General features: G+C 61.0%; 2 protein-coding genes across 2 annotated transcripts; both read right to left on the reverse strand.

Moving 5' to 3' along the window:
- Positions 1–166: 166 nt before the first annotated feature.
- Positions 167–6,815, reverse strand: LOC119711976 (cadherin EGF LAG seven-pass G-type receptor 2-like). Its single transcript, XM_038162758.1, has 2 exons — positions 2,935–6,815; positions 167–821 (listed from the first exon to the last, which is right to left on the reverse strand). The coding sequence occupies exons 1-2, from the start codon at positions 6,743–6,745 to the stop codon at positions 169–171; spliced, it is 4,464 nt and encodes a 1,487-aa protein (XP_038018686.1). The 5' UTR covers positions 6,746–6,815; the 3' UTR covers positions 167–168.
- A 1,275-nt stretch (positions 6,816–8,090) lies between these two features.
- On the reverse strand, positions 8,091–15,323 carry SARS1 (seryl-tRNA synthetase 1). Its single transcript, XM_038162738.1, has 11 exons — positions 15,188–15,323; positions 13,135–13,205; positions 12,889–12,969; positions 12,206–12,364; positions 11,643–11,786; positions 11,307–11,462; positions 10,337–10,558; positions 9,869–9,998; positions 8,830–8,987; positions 8,614–8,743; positions 8,091–8,540 (listed from the first exon to the last, which is right to left on the reverse strand). Exons 1-11 carry the CDS (start codon positions 15,321–15,323, stop codon positions 8,386–8,388), a joined length of 1,542 nt encoding a protein of 513 aa, XP_038018666.1. The 3' UTR covers positions 8,091–8,385.
- Positions 15,324–15,953: the final 630 nt, after the last annotated feature.

A 15,953-nucleotide genomic window follows, 5' to 3' on the forward strand; every position in this document is an offset into this window, starting at 1 on the left:
GGCACCCCCTACCAGGGCGTCCCGTGGGAGCTGGAGTCCCAGGGTGGGTGTAGGGGGTATGGCCCCAGTGCTACCAGTCTACCGGCGGAGGGAGGGAGGGAGGGCTGAAGAGGAGCTGGATGAGGAAAGATGAGGATGGACACTACGAGGAAGGGCTGGCCAGTGACTCTAACCAGTGAAGTCTTCATGGCACTCGCAGGTGTATCCACCCTCACGGCTCCGGCACCGCCCGTTGTTGCCGCAGGGGCTGGAGTAGCAGAGGTCGATCTCGGTCTCGCAGTAGTCGCCGGTGAAGCCAGGCGGGCAGCGGCAGCGCAGACCCGTGACGGGGTGGATGGGGCGAAAAAGGATGGTGTCGGAGGCAAGGAAGGGCGCAGAGCTGTCGAACTGCAGGACAGAGACGCAGCGCATGTAGTTCTCGCAGGGCTCACGCAGACACACGTTGTCATCAAAGGGCAGGACTCGCTGGGCCGTGGTAGCTGCCAGGAGCGATCGGTTAAGGTACAGCCGCTCCTGCAGCTCCTCCGACGAGAAGAACCGCGATGCGCCCGGCACCGCCGCCGGCAGCAGCGCCGAGAGGCTGACATTGAGGATCCGCGCCGGCCCCACGTCTGTGTCCGTCTGGATGTTGAAGAGGACGACGCAGTGGCGGGGGGTGGCCAGGACAGCGGCCACCCCCTCCAGGAAGCGGCTGAGTAGGGGGGACAAGAAGCGTTCCTGGGACATGTCAGCCAAACGCAGGGTGATGCTGTTGCTGAGCATCTCATCTGTGATCACCGTCACCCGCAGCGTGCACTGCGCTGTTGCACTGTAAACGCCATCTGGGGACAAAGAGGGGACAGAGGAGGGGGTCAGTGACAGCAATGGACAACTCTGGGAAAGGATGGTGGGATGGGAATAGTGCTAGATATGGGGCAACCAACGGAATCAGCTGCTGTTGGACAGGGACAGTGCTAGGGGGGCTTGACCTGCTTGGCCACCATAGAATAGGGACAGCGCTGGCCATGAAACACCTGGCCCATGTAGCCACTGTGTAATGGGGACAATACTGGCTATGAGGTGCCCATCCCGCTTGACCAACATGGAATGGATACAGTAAGGTGGGGACAGTGCAGGCTATGGGGGACCTTTCCTGCTCTGCCACCAAGAAATAGAGACAGTGATGGTTATAGGGTTGGTGCTGGTTATGGGGCTGGTACTGGTTTTGGGGTGCCCATCCCACATACCACAGGGTAGGAACAGTGGGATGGGGATGGTGTTGGCAATGGGGCTGGAACTGGTTACAAGGCTCCTGTCCCACCTGGCCACTGCTGAATGGGGACAGTGCTGGTTATGGGGCTGGTGCTGGTTGTGGGTGCCCATTCCATTTGGTGACCATGGAACGGGGACAGTGTGGCTCATGGGGTGCCCATCCTGCCTGGACACTGTGGGGTGGGGCATCTAAATGGGGTTGGTGGTTGGTTACGGGGATGGGGCTGGTTATGGGGCTGGTTCTGTCTATGAGGTTGAGGCTGGTTATGGAGCCAGCACTGGTTATGGGGTTGGTGCTGGTTTCTGGGGCTGTGGCTGGTATGGGGATGGTGCTGGTTAAGGGGCTGGTGCTGATTATGGGGTTGGTGTTGGTTGTGGGGCTAGTGCTGGTTGTGGGGCTGCAGCAGCAAAATCTCTGCTAGGCACTGAGGCACCCACCTTTCTCCTCTTCTCTGTCTTCCCCCTGGCTGAGGGCAGTGGGATGCAGGACAGATGGGGAGCAGGCAGACAGATGGAATGAAGGGAACATGAGGACAGGTGGGGGGCCAAGCAGGCAGAAGGAAGTGCCTCAGGGGGTGGCAGGGGCCAGGGCTGCCCAGTGGCCCGTGGCCAGTGACTGGTAGCCAGTGGCTGGCGGCAGGGGGAAGGTTACCATGGCTGCGGCCGTGAGGGCCCAGCTATGGCTGGACCTTTTGTTTCCCTCCTGCCTGCCTCTGCGCTTGGTGGGGGGGACACGAGGGACTCCCTGCCCCCACCCTTTGTGCCCTGGGCCCCCTGCTTTGTGTGGCCAGAGCAGGGACCCCTGCCAGGGGAAGCTGTGGGGTGATGGGGGCCATGTGGCTGAGGACAATGGACATCAGGCATGGCCTGTGACCCAGTTTCCCCCTGACCTGGGGGTGACCAAGGAGGTGTTCCCCCACCTTGGGGTGACTCCCATCCCCCAGAAGCACCTCCTGGACACGCCACCACCCAAATAGTGCTGACAATTGATGGCACAACCCCCCTCATCTTGTGAGGATTCCCCCCCCAAATGGGTTTGGGGACTTCTCAGTGGAGGCCAGGTTGCCCCCCCGAATACACACACCAGGCCTTGTGTCTCCTGCACTGAATTCATTCAAGTGAAGTCTCCTGGAAACACAAACATGGCGGTGCCAGGACTCCCCCAATACTGCACTGCACCCTGAGCCTTCCCAGATTCACTCATCACACCCCCATAACAAGCCCCCAAGAGCACTAGGACCCTGCAGACCCACACCAGCCTCTGCTCCCCCAGTACATGCATTGGGTCCTGCCCCACCCTGCTCAGTGACAGACAGAGAAGTGCCAGGACCACCTCTGGACAGCCCAGGGTGGGTGGGTGGGGAAAGCAAAGGGGGTGCTAGGGACCCCTACAGCCTCCAGCTTGGATGTCTGGGGTGTGAGGGAGGCACAGCATCCCATTATTCCCCCCTCCCCCAGATTTGGAGGGTGGAGGCAACCAGGATGGGGTGGTGGAACTCCAAAACACCTCAGTGGGGTGGTGGGACCCCACAACACATCATCCCTTCTGATCTGGAGGGTGGAGGCAGCCAAAACAGGGGTAGTGAGACCCCATAACACCTCGCCTCCATGCAGAAATAGAGGTCGATATACCCACAAACTTCACCCCCCCTGCAAGGTGCCCTCCACGGGTGGGGGTCTTACCAGACACAGACACCCTCATGACGGCCTCAAGCGGGCGGTTGTTGTCCAGGGCTGGGCTGAGGCGCAGGTCCCCAGTGTGTGGGTCCAGCAGCACAAGGTTGAGCTCATTGCCCTGCTCAAAAGCGTAAGTGAGGTGGTCAGAGACATCGGGGTCATGGGCAGGGATGCGGCCAATGACGCCCCCAGGGAAGCTGCCGGAACGGTTGGTGATGTAGTTGTTGAAGAGGATCTCGAAGTTCTTGAGCTGGGGGCTGTTGTCGTTGGTGTCACGCAGGCGCACATGGATGGTGGCCCGACTCACCAGCGGTGCCGAGGTTGCCTGGACCACCATGATGTATTCAGCCTTGGTTTCATAGTCCAGGTCAGCCAGGGCGGTGAGCTCTCCAGAGAAGATATCGAGCTGGAAGACCTCGGGGATGTTGCCCTCCACAATCTGGTACATGATCTGGGCATTGGTGCCCTCATCAGGGTCGGTGGCGGTGATCCGGGCCACCACCAGCCCAATGGGGCTGTTCTCCTCCACAAAGATGTCAAACTCGTCCCGCTCAAACACAGGCGGGTTGTCATTGACATCCAACACTGTCACCTGGATCTCCACTGGTGTCCGCCGGGCTGGAACCCCCTTATCCACGGCGAATGCCCGCAGAGAATACAGCGGCACATTCTCCCGGTCCAGACGGCGCAAGGTGCGGACAATGCCTGAGGTGGACTCAATGATGAAGTCGCCATCACCATCATCACCCCCTTGGAAGGTGTAGAAGACCCTGCCATTGAGCCCAGAGTCACGATCAGTTGCGGAGACCTGGAGGACACTGGTGAAGGTGGGGACATCCTCGTAGATGGATCCCTGGTAGGAATGACGGAGGAACTGGGGTGCGTTGTCATTGACATCACTCACTAGGATCTCCAGGTAAGTTGTGTCAGATTTCTGCGGAATACCATTGTCCCGCGCCGTGATGGCCAAGGTGTAGGACACCTGGTCCTCATAGTCCAGCTCCATCTGAGTGGTGACAGCACCAGTATCAGCAGCAATGCTGAACTGGGGTATGCTGTCCTCCATCAGGTAGGTGATGCGGGCGTTCTCCCCCGTGTCCTCATCTGTGGCACTGATGACCACCACTGTTGTGCCCACTGGCCGATCCTCATTGATGTTGATGGTGTAATGGGAGCTCTGGAAGACGGGGCGGTGGGTGTTGGCATCAGTGACATTGACAACCACCTGGGCAGTGTCCTGGCGGGTGCCATCAGAGGCAGCAATGGTGAGCAGGTACTGCCGCTCCAGCTTGTAGTCCAGGGGCAGGGCAAGGGAGATGAGCCCACCACCGCTCTGGCTGGTGATGGAGAACCGGTTGCGGGTGTTGCCACTGGAGATCTGGTAGGTGATGACACTGTAAGCATCACGGTCGATGGCAGACACAGTCAGGACACTGGTGCCCACTGCCGCGTCCTCGTTCAGGCGGGCGCCATACTCCCGCTGGGTGAACTCAGGGCTGTTGTCATTGACATCCAGGATGATGACACTGACGCTGGCCATGGAGGCCATTGGGGGGGTGCCATGGTCCTGTGCCTCCACCCCGAAACTGTAGAAGTCAACCACCTCCCGGTCCAGCTCAGAGGCCACCACAATCCACCCAGTGCTGTTGTTGATGGTGAAGGGAAAGCCAGTGCCAGTCTCCAGCAGGGTGTAAACTAACCGGCTGTTGTCACCTGAATCGGCATCAATGGCTTGTATATGGATGACGGAGTAGCCCACGGGGACATTCTCCAGTACAGTGGCCTGGAAAGGCGTGCTGACAAAGATGGGCGCATTGTCATTGACATCCAACACCTGGATGGTAACCAAACCGCTGATGTTGGAGAGAGGTGGGCGGCCACCGTCCTGCGCACGGATCCGCAGGGTGAACTCCTTGGTGACCTCGTAGTCCAGAGGGGTAACAACATCTAGCGTGCCTGTCTGTGCATCAATGTAGAAGTGCCCACGGGTGTTGCCGCTGACAATGCTGTAGTGCACCAGCGCATTGCTGCCTTTGTCACGGTCAGTGGCCATCACCTGCAGAATCGCCACATTGGGCACCACGTCCTCAGGGACCTGTGCCACGTAACGTCGCTCACTGAACTGCGGCGCATTGTCATTGTCGTCCTCCACAGCGATGCGGACAGTGGCTGTGGCACTCCGGGGACCTGGATCCTGGCCCTGGTCTGTGGCCTCCACCAACAGCTCAAAGGCATCCACTACTTCCCGGTCCACAGGGCCACGGGTGCGGATGACGCCTGAGCGGGAATCGATCTCAAAGACCTCGCTGGCGTCACCGGCATTGAGGAGGCGGTAGAGGATGTTGGCATTGGGACCAGCATCGCCATCGGTGGCCCGCACTGTCAGTACCTCATAGCCCACCTCCAGATTCTCTCGCACACTCTCCCGGTATTCTGGTTGCTCAAAGGCTGGGTCGTGGTCGTTGGTGTCGCTCACTGTCACTGTCAGTGTGGCCATGGCACTGCGCCGGGGTGTCCCGTGGTCCACTGCTGTCACGCGGAACACGTGCGTGCTCTTGCTCTCGCGGTCCAGCAGTGCAGCGGTGCTGATGGCACCAGTGACAGAGTCCATGGTGAAGAGGTCATCGGAGCGGCTGTCGAAGAGCGCAGCCATAGAGTAGTGCAGCCGGCCTGCCTCCCCCTCATCAGGGTCCTGTGCTGTCACCTGTGTCACTGGAGTGCCTGCTGGCCGGTTCTCCTCCACTGTGGCCTGGTAGCTGGAGGGCTGGAACTGCGGTGCTGTGTTGGGGCTGCGGCAGGGACGGTGGTGAGGTATGGGGGGCCTGGGGACTGCGGTGGTCTGGAACTCCACAACATCCCCAGTGTCTATCGAATCCCCAGTGCCACTGGTCTTCCTGGGGATACTGGTGTTCCCAGCACGTCCAGTGTCCGTAGTATTCCTGGTGTTGCTGAGGTCTTTCCCAGTCTGCCCATTATGTTCAGTATCTCTGGTGATCCCAGCATCCCTGAGGACTTTCCTAGTGCTGCCAGCAATTCTGGAGACTCTCCCAGTCTCTCCAGTAAGTACAGAATTCCTGATGCCTCTGGGGACTGGCGTGCTCCCAGTGCCCCAAACACCCCCAGGGGTCAGCCTGTTCCCAGTGCTACCAGTGTCCTCCGTGGGGATGTTGGTATCCCCAGTGTGTCCAGTATTCCCGGCACTCCTGGTACCCCTGAGGACATGGGTGCTTCCAGTGTCTCCAGTTCCTCCAGTAACCCCGGTGCCTCCACTATCCCGGGTGCCTCCAGCGTCCCTGGTGCTTCCAACGCCCCCAGTGCCTCCAGGCTTCCAGGTGTCTCCAGCATTCACGGTGCCTCCAGTGTCCCCGGTAACCCTGGAGCCGCTGATACCTGGGGACCCCCTAATGCCACTGCCGCTGTCCCCACTGGAAGAGCCGGTGCCTGGCGCTGTCCCATCGCTGCCGCCCGCGGCCGGTGCGGGCCCAGCGCTATCACCGCTGTCCCCGGTGCTCGGCGGTGGCCACGCACCGCCGCTGTAGTCGGTGCCTGGTGCAGTCCCATCGATGCCGCCCGCGGCCGGTGCGGGCCCAGAGCTGTCGCCGCTGTCCCCGGTGCTCGGCGGGGGCCACGCGCCGCCGCTGTCCCCGGTGCCGCCGCGGAGCTGGAGTGGCGCCGGTAGCGTGCTGGACGGTCGGGTGCGGGTGCCGGTGCCGATGACGGGGGCGATGGCGGTAGCGGGTCCCGGTGCGGCCAGCGGCAACAGCAGCAACAGCGGCAGCAGCCGGAGCGCGGCCCGGCGGGTGGGCGGAGGGCCCATGGCCGCTGCCCCCCGGTGCCCCCGGTGCCCGCGCTGGTGCCCGCAGCGACCCGCTCCGCCGCCTGCGCCCCGCCCTCGCCCGCGCGCGCCCGCAGGGGCGGAGCCGCCAATTCACCGGCCCGGCCGCTCTTAAAGGAGCCGCCGCCGCCGCCCCCGGCACTCGCCGGCGGCACCCGCAAGCGCACCCGCTGCGGCAGCGCGGGGGGAGCGAGCGCGCACTGCGCGCAGGTTGCGCGCACTCGTGTGAGGGCACATGTGCGCCCTGCGCGCACACACGCACACACACAGATGTGACGGGCCTTGCACGCACCTGTGCATTGCAGGCGCGCGTGTTGCACGCTCAGGGGACACGCACGTCGCACACGCAGGGCACACAGGCACCAGCGATCACGTATGACATGGGAACCACGTATGTGACACACAGAGCACATGTGAAACGCACACGGAGGATACATGTATGAGACAGAGAGAACGTGTGTGATACAGCACGGAGATCATGTGTGTGAACACCCAGCACACGTGTGGCACATACCGCACGTGTGACATACTCACGTCCCTCAAGCCCCCCCGTGTCCCCACCGCCGGCCGTGACTCCACACATGGAGGTCCATCTCCCCTCACTCCGTGCCACATAGCCCCCGCCCAGATTCCCGGGCTCGCACCAGGACCGGGAGCAATAGAACAGACTGGGAGCGACTGGACCTGGCTGAGAGGGACTGGGAATGCTGGGGGGCACTGAGACAAACTGGGAGGGACAGGGGATGTCGGGGGGCTAGAACAGACAGACGGGACTAGAGAAGCTAGACGGGGGCGGATCCCCGCCGTCTGTGGTTGCTGCTCCCCCCCGCCCCGCCGCCCCAGCCGGCGCGTGGGTGCAGGCAGGCGGCGCGGAGTCGCCTCACCCCCCCGGCGGAACGGGTCCGACGGGTACCGGGGAGGAGCTTGGAGCGCCGGAACCCCCTCGCCTCCGCCGGGGGCTCCGGTGACTCACTGGGCTGCTCCCCGCCGGTTCCACCCGACGCCCGAGGCCTGCCGGGGGTTTTCCACGCAGAGCAGCGGGCGGCAGCCAGCCCTCCCTGCATGGCGATGAAAGGGGGCAACCCTCCCGTGTATCACTCCACCCCGGAGCGGGGGACGAACAGCAGCTGGGGCTGAGGCTGGGGGCCCTCGGCTCCACTTTGCATCACAAAGGGGCTTTGTCTGGGGCTTTGTCTGGGGCTGGCAGGAGGGAGAACTGGGAGGAGGGAGGTGCGGGGGGCGAGGGGGAGGGGTGGTGTGCAACGGAGACACCTCCCAGGGCTGGACCCCCCCATTCTTTCCTCGGAACCCCGCAAGAACACACGGCTCAGCAGCTCTTGGCTTTATTTTGGATGGAGGAGGGACATATTACATGGGCACGGGGGTCCCCAGCATCACTCAGCATGAGGGGGACACGTGGCGGATCCCAGCCCTACTCAGCAGGGTAAGGGGGACACACAGGGAGAGGGACAGCGCCCTGACAGTGTCAGTTCTTTGAGGAACAGGGAGGACAGACGGTGACTCCCCTCCGAGGCAAACACGATGATGTAGGGCACAGCCTGGCAATGAAGATGAGATGACTTGGGAGGCCCTCAAAGTCCTTGGGGTACGGGGGGACACCCTCAGACCTCCATGTTCTTCATCTGCTCCTCCAGCACCTGGTCACGTCCCCCCCCTGCCTTCTTCTTGCTCCCTCCTTCCTGCTGCTTCTTCTGCTTCTTGGAGAGCTCCTGCTCAATGGGCGCCGGCTTGATGAATGGAATCAGCTCCCGCAGGTCTGGGGGGACAAGGGACCGCCGTCAGCCCCCCGCCAAGGAGCAGGGGACAGGGAGGGCACACGGGGATATTACCTGGAGGCATGAAGTTTTGGAGCTTTTCAGGGATGCGGATGCCCTCAGGAGTCTGGTGGTTCTCCAGGATGGCGCAGATGGTGCGGGTGGTAGCACACATGGTGGCGTTCAGCATGTGCACAAACTCTACCTGTGGCAGGGGGACACAGGGGACACCTGTGACATGGTGAAAGCAAAGGAACACAGGAAGAACTCCCCTATGCCCACTAGCCTCACCTTGTCCATCATCTTCTTGGTCTGGCCATAGCGGATGCGCAGACGCCGGGCCTGGTAGTCAGTGCAGTTGGAACAGGAGACAAGCTCGCGGAAGGCACCAGAGCCAGGGAACCAAGCCTCCAAATCCAGTTTTTTGCTGGCTGCATGGTTCAGGGAGCCTGGAGGGGGAACAGTGCTGAGTGGAGGGCCCCACTGCCATCCCAAATTTGCCTATCCTGGGGCAAAGTGTAGGGTGAAGCCTCCAAAATCACTCCCATGGCTTGGTGCCAATCCAACATGGATTTCTGCTCTGCCATAGTGATGTGGGGTTACCTCTCAGCCATTGAAATGTGGGGTACCTGCTCGGTCACAGGGTCAACAAGCCACAAGCTGTTTGGTCACGGGGACATGGGGGTGTGGGAGTCCTGCCCAGACACAGGGATGGGAAACTCCTGCTCAGCCACAGGACACTGGGTTCCTGCTGTGCCATGGCGATATGGGGGTCCCACTTACTCACAGGAATGTGGGGGTCTTTCAGCTTTGTGGATGTGAGATTCCCAGTCAGCTATGGGAACATGGGGTTCTTTCTCAGCCACATGGACATGGGCTTCCCACTTGACTATGGGGGAGGTAGGATTATGCCAATGGGAATCTGCAATTCCTGCTTGGACACAGGAATGAGGGATTTCTGCTCAAGCATGGGGATGTGAGGTTCCCACTTAGCATGGGAACGCGGGGTTCTCGCTCTGCCAATGGGTTAAAGGGGTCCTACTCAGCCACGGGGAGCTTTTAAACCAATCTTTTTCCTGTGAGCATTTCCAGGAGGAGCTGGGACACTCCAGCTGTCCCTCTGGAAGGGACAGCACGAACAATCCATCACAGCAGTGTCACACTCACTCCCACAGACCCAGAGCAAGGCTGAGGATTTCACAGAAAACAGAATGTCCCCTTCTCTTCCTCCATCTCAGGTTGGGGACAGCAATGAGCCAGAGACAAGAAATTGCCATACAGGAAGCAGATCAGGGATCCCCTCAGCCCCCCGTGGCACAGGAGCCCCTACCCGAGACGATGTTGACGATGTGATAGGGAATCTCGAGGGACTGGTAGAATTCCTCAGCTGTGGCCATCATCTCCTCAAACATCTCCCAGGATTTGTTGTCATGGGGGGAGGAGTAGACAAACTGCTCAATCTGCAAGAGAAGGAATTCCACAGTGACACCAGGTATAGCTCCAGTTCCCAAGGGAACCCCACAGTGACACCAGGTACAGCCTGAATTCCAACTGGAACCCCACAGTGACACCAGGTAGACCCTGAATTCCCACTGGAACTCCACAGTGACATGGAGTATACACCTCAACTTCCTGATGGAACACCACGGTGACAATGGGTACACCCTGAATTCCTGCTGGGTACGCTGCAGTGGCACCAGATACACCATGAGTTTCCACCGGAACATGCTGCATTCCCACTGGAACCCCACAGCAACCCTCAGTACACCCCAAATTCCTCCCAGGATTGCTTCTTCACCTTCTCAAACTGGTGGACGCGGAAGATGCCGCGGGTGTCCCGGCCATGGGATCCCACCTCCTGGCGGAAGCAGGTGCTGAGCCCTGCGTACTTGAGGGGCAGGTCCTCAGGCCGCAGCCACTCGTCGCGGTGCAGGGCGGCGATAGGCTGCTCTGACGTGGCAATCAGGTACTTCTCATCGATGGAACTGTCTTCCGCCCGCTCACTGCCCTTCCCGATCACCTGCAGGGGACATGAGCCGCCGGCCCTCTTCTAGCTGCTCCTGCACCTCCAGGGACAAGCAGGGAGGTTTTCCAGGGCCAGATGGTTTGGGAATTCACCACAGGGGGCTTTGTTGGTCATTCAAGGGGGCTGATGGCACGGACGAGTCACCTGTATCACCCGTGGAGATGGACTCCAGAGATGAGCCACCTCCGTGTCACGTCATCACCATCACAAGCCACCTCCTTGTCACCTATGTCACCCATGGAGATGGCCCCCAGAGCATGTCACCTCCTTGTCACTGCACTGCCATCATGTGTCACCTGTGCAAATGGACCCCAAAGATGAGCCACCTCCTTGTCACCTGATCATCATTATGTGGCATCCATAAACATGGACCCCAGAGATAAGGGGTCATGCTTGTCACCACATGTCACCAATGGAGATGGACTCCAGAGAACAGCCATCTCATCACCTCATCACAGTGTGTCACCCATGGAGATGGACCCAAGATGAGCCACCTCCTTGTTACTGCAGCTTCACCACGATGTGTTTCCCACAGAGGTGGACCCCCAAGACAAGCCATCTCCCTGTCACATCATCACCATCAAAACGTGGAGACGGATCCCAAGGAGAGGGGAAGGAACCACTGCTACCATTGCTACCACCACCACAAGCTTGCCAGGGCAGAGGGGACCCTGCTGCCTCCCTCTCCACAGCCCCATGGGGGTGCTTGCTTCCAAGTCCCAAATCCGGAGTGATCCCTTACCTTGTAAAGCTCCTCGTCAAACTGGCTGAGCTGGGCCACCTCCTGCATCACCTCCTTGCGCATGAAGAAGGGGGTGTACACCGGGGTGTAACCCCGGGCACGGAGGCTCTGCAGCGCGTACTGGATCAGTGCCTGCTCCAGGAACACCAGCGGGCCCTGGGAACAAGGGTCACACTGCCTGTCACACACACACTCTGCTGGGCCACTCCGTCTTGCTCAGAGGACCCAGGAGGCCTCTGGAGGCTCCCATCATCAATCCCAGGGGAGGACAACCCAAGGCCCCTGTCCCTCCTTGTTCCTCTCTGAACCCAATCATTCTGAGGTCACAGCTCTCACCTTAAGGAAGTAGCCACGGCTGCCAGCCACCACAGCGCCCTTTTCCCCCTCATAGCCATCCACCATCACCACCAGATCCACATGAGAATACTTCTTCCTGCAGCTGCAGTCACCCCACACCCGCTCCACCTTGTTGTCCACATCCTGCAGGAACCCGGAGAAAAGAGAAGCAGGAATCTATCACCTCCTCAGTGCCCTGGAACACTGTAACACCAGTACCTGAACCACACTGGGCCCACTTCGGGAGCTCAAACTCCAGCCTGTAGCTTACTGTGCAGCCACTTGGCAGCAAGCCTGGCCCAGTTGTGCTCCCCCTGGGAAAATATTCTCGTGGGATGAATGGAGGCAGCAGAGGGAGACCCTGTCATCACCACCGTAAGCGCCTTTCCCATGAATTCCCCCAACAATGGTGTGCTCAATGTTGTCTGAGCTGCTTTGTCTGATCCTGGTGGGAAATGCTGGCTTGTCATGCAGATTTCCCTCACCCGCTGGGAGGCCCCTGCTTCCTACTGTCAGCTTCCTGGCCCCTCTGACCCAGCCCCATCTCCCTTCCCGTGTCCCACCTCGTCGTTGCTAATGGGCACAGAGGGGTGGAGGAGGTTCCCAATCTCCCGGAGGCTCTCAAAGCGTTCAGCCTCCAGCCGCAGGCGCTCAGCATCGCACTCCAGGATGGCCTCATCAATGAGCAGCCGAACTTTCTTTATCTGGGATACCTGGAGACACTGCAGAGAGACCTCCAGATGAGGGGGCGGAAGAGAGAAGACAACTGGGAAGAGGGGCCTGCTCATCCAGCACAGGGAAGCCTGGGTGAATTCTGGACCCTCCACATATTCTGGAGTTAGTCCCTGGGCTGGACACACTCAAGAACAGCCTGAAAGGATAAAGGGGTGACAAGCTGGGCTCTGGAAGGCCTGAGCTGTTCCCATGGCAGCCAGCTTTGCATTCATTAACCAGGTTGACTACCGAACTGGGATGGAAGCAGGCAGGGAGGGACACACTGAGGACACGGACTGAGGCTGCTCAAATTCCCAGAGATGAGTCCCTGACTGACACAGAGCAATGCTGGGAAGATCAAGGACACTGAGTTATTGCTGGTGTTGGACTGAGAGATAAAGGATCCTCCCAGATGGGCCATCAGGCAGTCCCCCCTCATTTGGCAGGCACTTCAGGCCACCAATTTGGACAATTCCAGGCAAAGCTCTGGACAAACTGTAGGCACAGTGGAGGGAGTTGGGGTCTCACTCACCCCCAGGACATCAGCTGTGAGTTCATCCAGGTTCTGTGCACTCTCTGGTACAGATTCATCCGTCCCTACTGGCTCCTTTTTCTGCAGCAAGAGGAAAAAGGAACCCCAGGAGAGTTAAAGAGTAAAATTCCAGCAGGAAAACTTCCCTCAGTAACACAAGGGAGAGACTGGAGGGCTGGGAGAAGGAGAGATGTCACCAGTTGGTGATGTCCCACCATAAGGTGACCCAGGGCACTCGTGCCCCACCTTCATCTTGTCCCCAATGGTTTTGCTGCACAGGTTCTTCAGCTTGTTCAGGTTGTCAGCACGAAATCTGCCTGGAAAGGAAGGCAGGGGCTGTCACCTGGAGTGAGAGAAGGGCTGGGGCCCCTATCTGGTACAGAGAGGTGATATGGAGCCCCCATGGGAGCAGCAGAGGGGGGTGGCAATTCCAGCAAAACCCACAGGCACCAGCCCTGGGGTTTTTGGAAGGACAGAGGTTGATTGTGTGGAGCAGAGCTGCAAGAAGTAGGGATGTCACTGGAAAACACCTGAAGTGACATTGCACTGGGACCTCCATGCCAGGCTGGAAACCCCAATGACCTGCTGGACCCATGCTGGGATGGGACACCTCAACTCTAAGATGAGAACCCTACACTGGGGTTCCCTGTGCTGGGCTGGGACCCCCACAATGAGATAGGACCTCCACACTGGGGTGAAAGTCCCATGCCCGGCTGGGAACAATGTACTGAAATGGGATCCCCACCCCATGGTAGGATCCCCCACATTGGGCTGTGACCCCCATGCTGGACTGGGAACCTTACCCTGCCAAAATAGGAATCCCTCCACCAGGACGGGACCCCTCATATCAGTATGAGATCTCCATACTTCACTTGGATGCCCCAGTGCTGGGCTGGGACCCCCCCCCCCACCAGGATGAGATCCTCATGCTGCAATGAGACGCCCATGCAGGGCTGCACACCTCCCTCCACAGGCTCAGAGCCCCCCATGCAAGGACCTCCCTGCTATGATGGGACCCCCACACTGTGCTGGGACCCCACATCGTGATGAGACACCTCCCTCAGTGGGATGGGACTGCTAAGGACTGAGCAGACCCTGGGATCTGAGGCCACAGTGACGAGATTCAGGGGGTGTTGGATGAGGGGAGCATGGATGTTTCCCCCTCGTGACCCCAGGGCTGGGAAGGGCAGAGCCAAGGACCCGGGGCAGCTCAAACTGGGGACACCTATGCTGAGAACACCACCCTAATCAGCGGGAGAGATCCAGGGGATCCAGAGCCAGGGAACACCAACAGGACACAGCACGGGCTCCACGCACCGGCGCCGCGGCATTGCATCAGCCAGCGCGACCCGCCCGCCTGCCTCACCCTGTAGGCACCCGCCATTCTCCAGCACCGCCGTCCTGGGGACACAGAGCCCGCGGGAAGGGGGCTGGGAAGCGGGTGATCCCTTGGACATCAAGGCGAACGCATTAAAGGGGAGCCCCAAGCGCCGCTTTCATCTCGCAGCAATGGAATGCTGGGGTGCCCTGGGAACGGCGGGGTTTGGGGGTACCCACTCGTCCCGCCACCCTCCAACTCCTCCCCACATCCGGCACCCCCTGACAGAGCTGGATACGCATCCCGCTGCCCCATATCCCGCCGGGAGCCACGAGGAGGTGGCTCCTGCTCCCCCACCCCCCCCAAGCCGCCCAGGTGTGGGTGTACCCCACATCTGGGGGTGCCACTGTCTAGGATCCCCCCCCGCCCAGCTGGACCCTGCGGCAATGCAGGGAGCGGATCCCTGGGGATCGCAATGCGACGGGATCCATGTCCGGGCTAAGGGCAACCTGGGATGTGCCCGCCAGCCTGGGAGGAGGGAAGGCGGGTCTAGTGGGAGAACTCCCACCTCAATCCCTGGGATTAGGGACGAGGGGGATCCACCCAGGGACAAGCCCTCGGTCTCTGCTGTGATTTACCCACAGGATCTAGTCCCAGAGGGCAATGATCCGCCGAGGTGATCCCCGAGGGTAAGGGATGAATCGACAAACAGCTGGGATTCATGGGAAAGACCCCCCGAAAGGTCACCCCATCTCATCGAGGAGGTCGTTTCCAGTTCCTCGGGAGGGAGGGAGGGACCCCCAGGAGATCCTCCATCCCCGAGGAGGGGCGATGGTGGGGAGGGTCCTATCACCTGCGGACCGGTCCCCAGGCTGACCGGGTGGGGGGAAAAGGCACCGGGATGGGGAGACATGCCCGCGTGTGACAAGGGAGTCCCCAAGCCCGGAGGTTCCCTCCCCTCACCCACCCACCCCCACGTACACCTCCGCCAGGCGCCGTCCGCTCGCACCAGCGCATCCACCAGCCCGGGGTCCTTGAAACGCTTGCGCTGCATGTCCCGCACCATGGCGGGGTCTCCGCCCTTGTCGGCGCGGAACAGGTCCAGGTCCAGCACCATGACCGGTGATGGCGGCGGCGGCACCGCGAGCGCGGCGGGGACAGCTGCTCCGCGCGCGTGCGCGGAAGGGGCGTGGCCGCGGCGATGGGGGCGGGGCGCAGCAGCGCCCCTTGGCGGCTGGGAGGCGGCGCAGCAGCAGGGAGAGCGGGGCGCGGGGCGCGGGGGCGGTACGGGACGGACGAGCAGGGCCGGGGCTCCGAGCACCCCTGACCCCCACCAAGGGGGGTTACAGCCGGTCGGTAGGGCCAGGCAGGGCGGGAGGATGGAGGTATCGGGAAGTTATGAGAGGGTTTGGGGAGGATAGGGCGGGGTCTGGAGTGGCCCGAGCGGTCCGAGCATCTTCGAGCCCCGCCCCCGCCAGAGGGGTCTCCGCAGTTCTGCCCCCGCACCCGGAGGATTCCTGGGGTTCCTCAGCCACATCCCAGGGATACTGGTGGGCTCTGCGGATCTCCTACCCGAGGACACCTCGCACCTCAGTTGTTCACGAGGCTTCCAAGAGCCGCCCCACGCCCCTCTACAGCACCCCGTCGCAGGACTGTGGCCGTCCGTGGCACCGCATGTCACCCCATGTCACCCCATGTCACCCCACTGTCCCCTCCTCGGGGGTCCCGGCGGGGTTCTGGTGCCCCC

The sequence above is a fragment of the Motacilla alba genome, chromosome 26 (assembly GCF_015832195.1).
Source record: "Motacilla alba alba isolate MOTALB_02 chromosome 26, Motacilla_alba_V1.0_pri, whole genome shotgun sequence".
In the NCBI taxonomy this organism is placed as follows: Eukaryota; Metazoa; Chordata; class Aves; order Passeriformes; family Motacillidae; genus Motacilla; species Motacilla alba.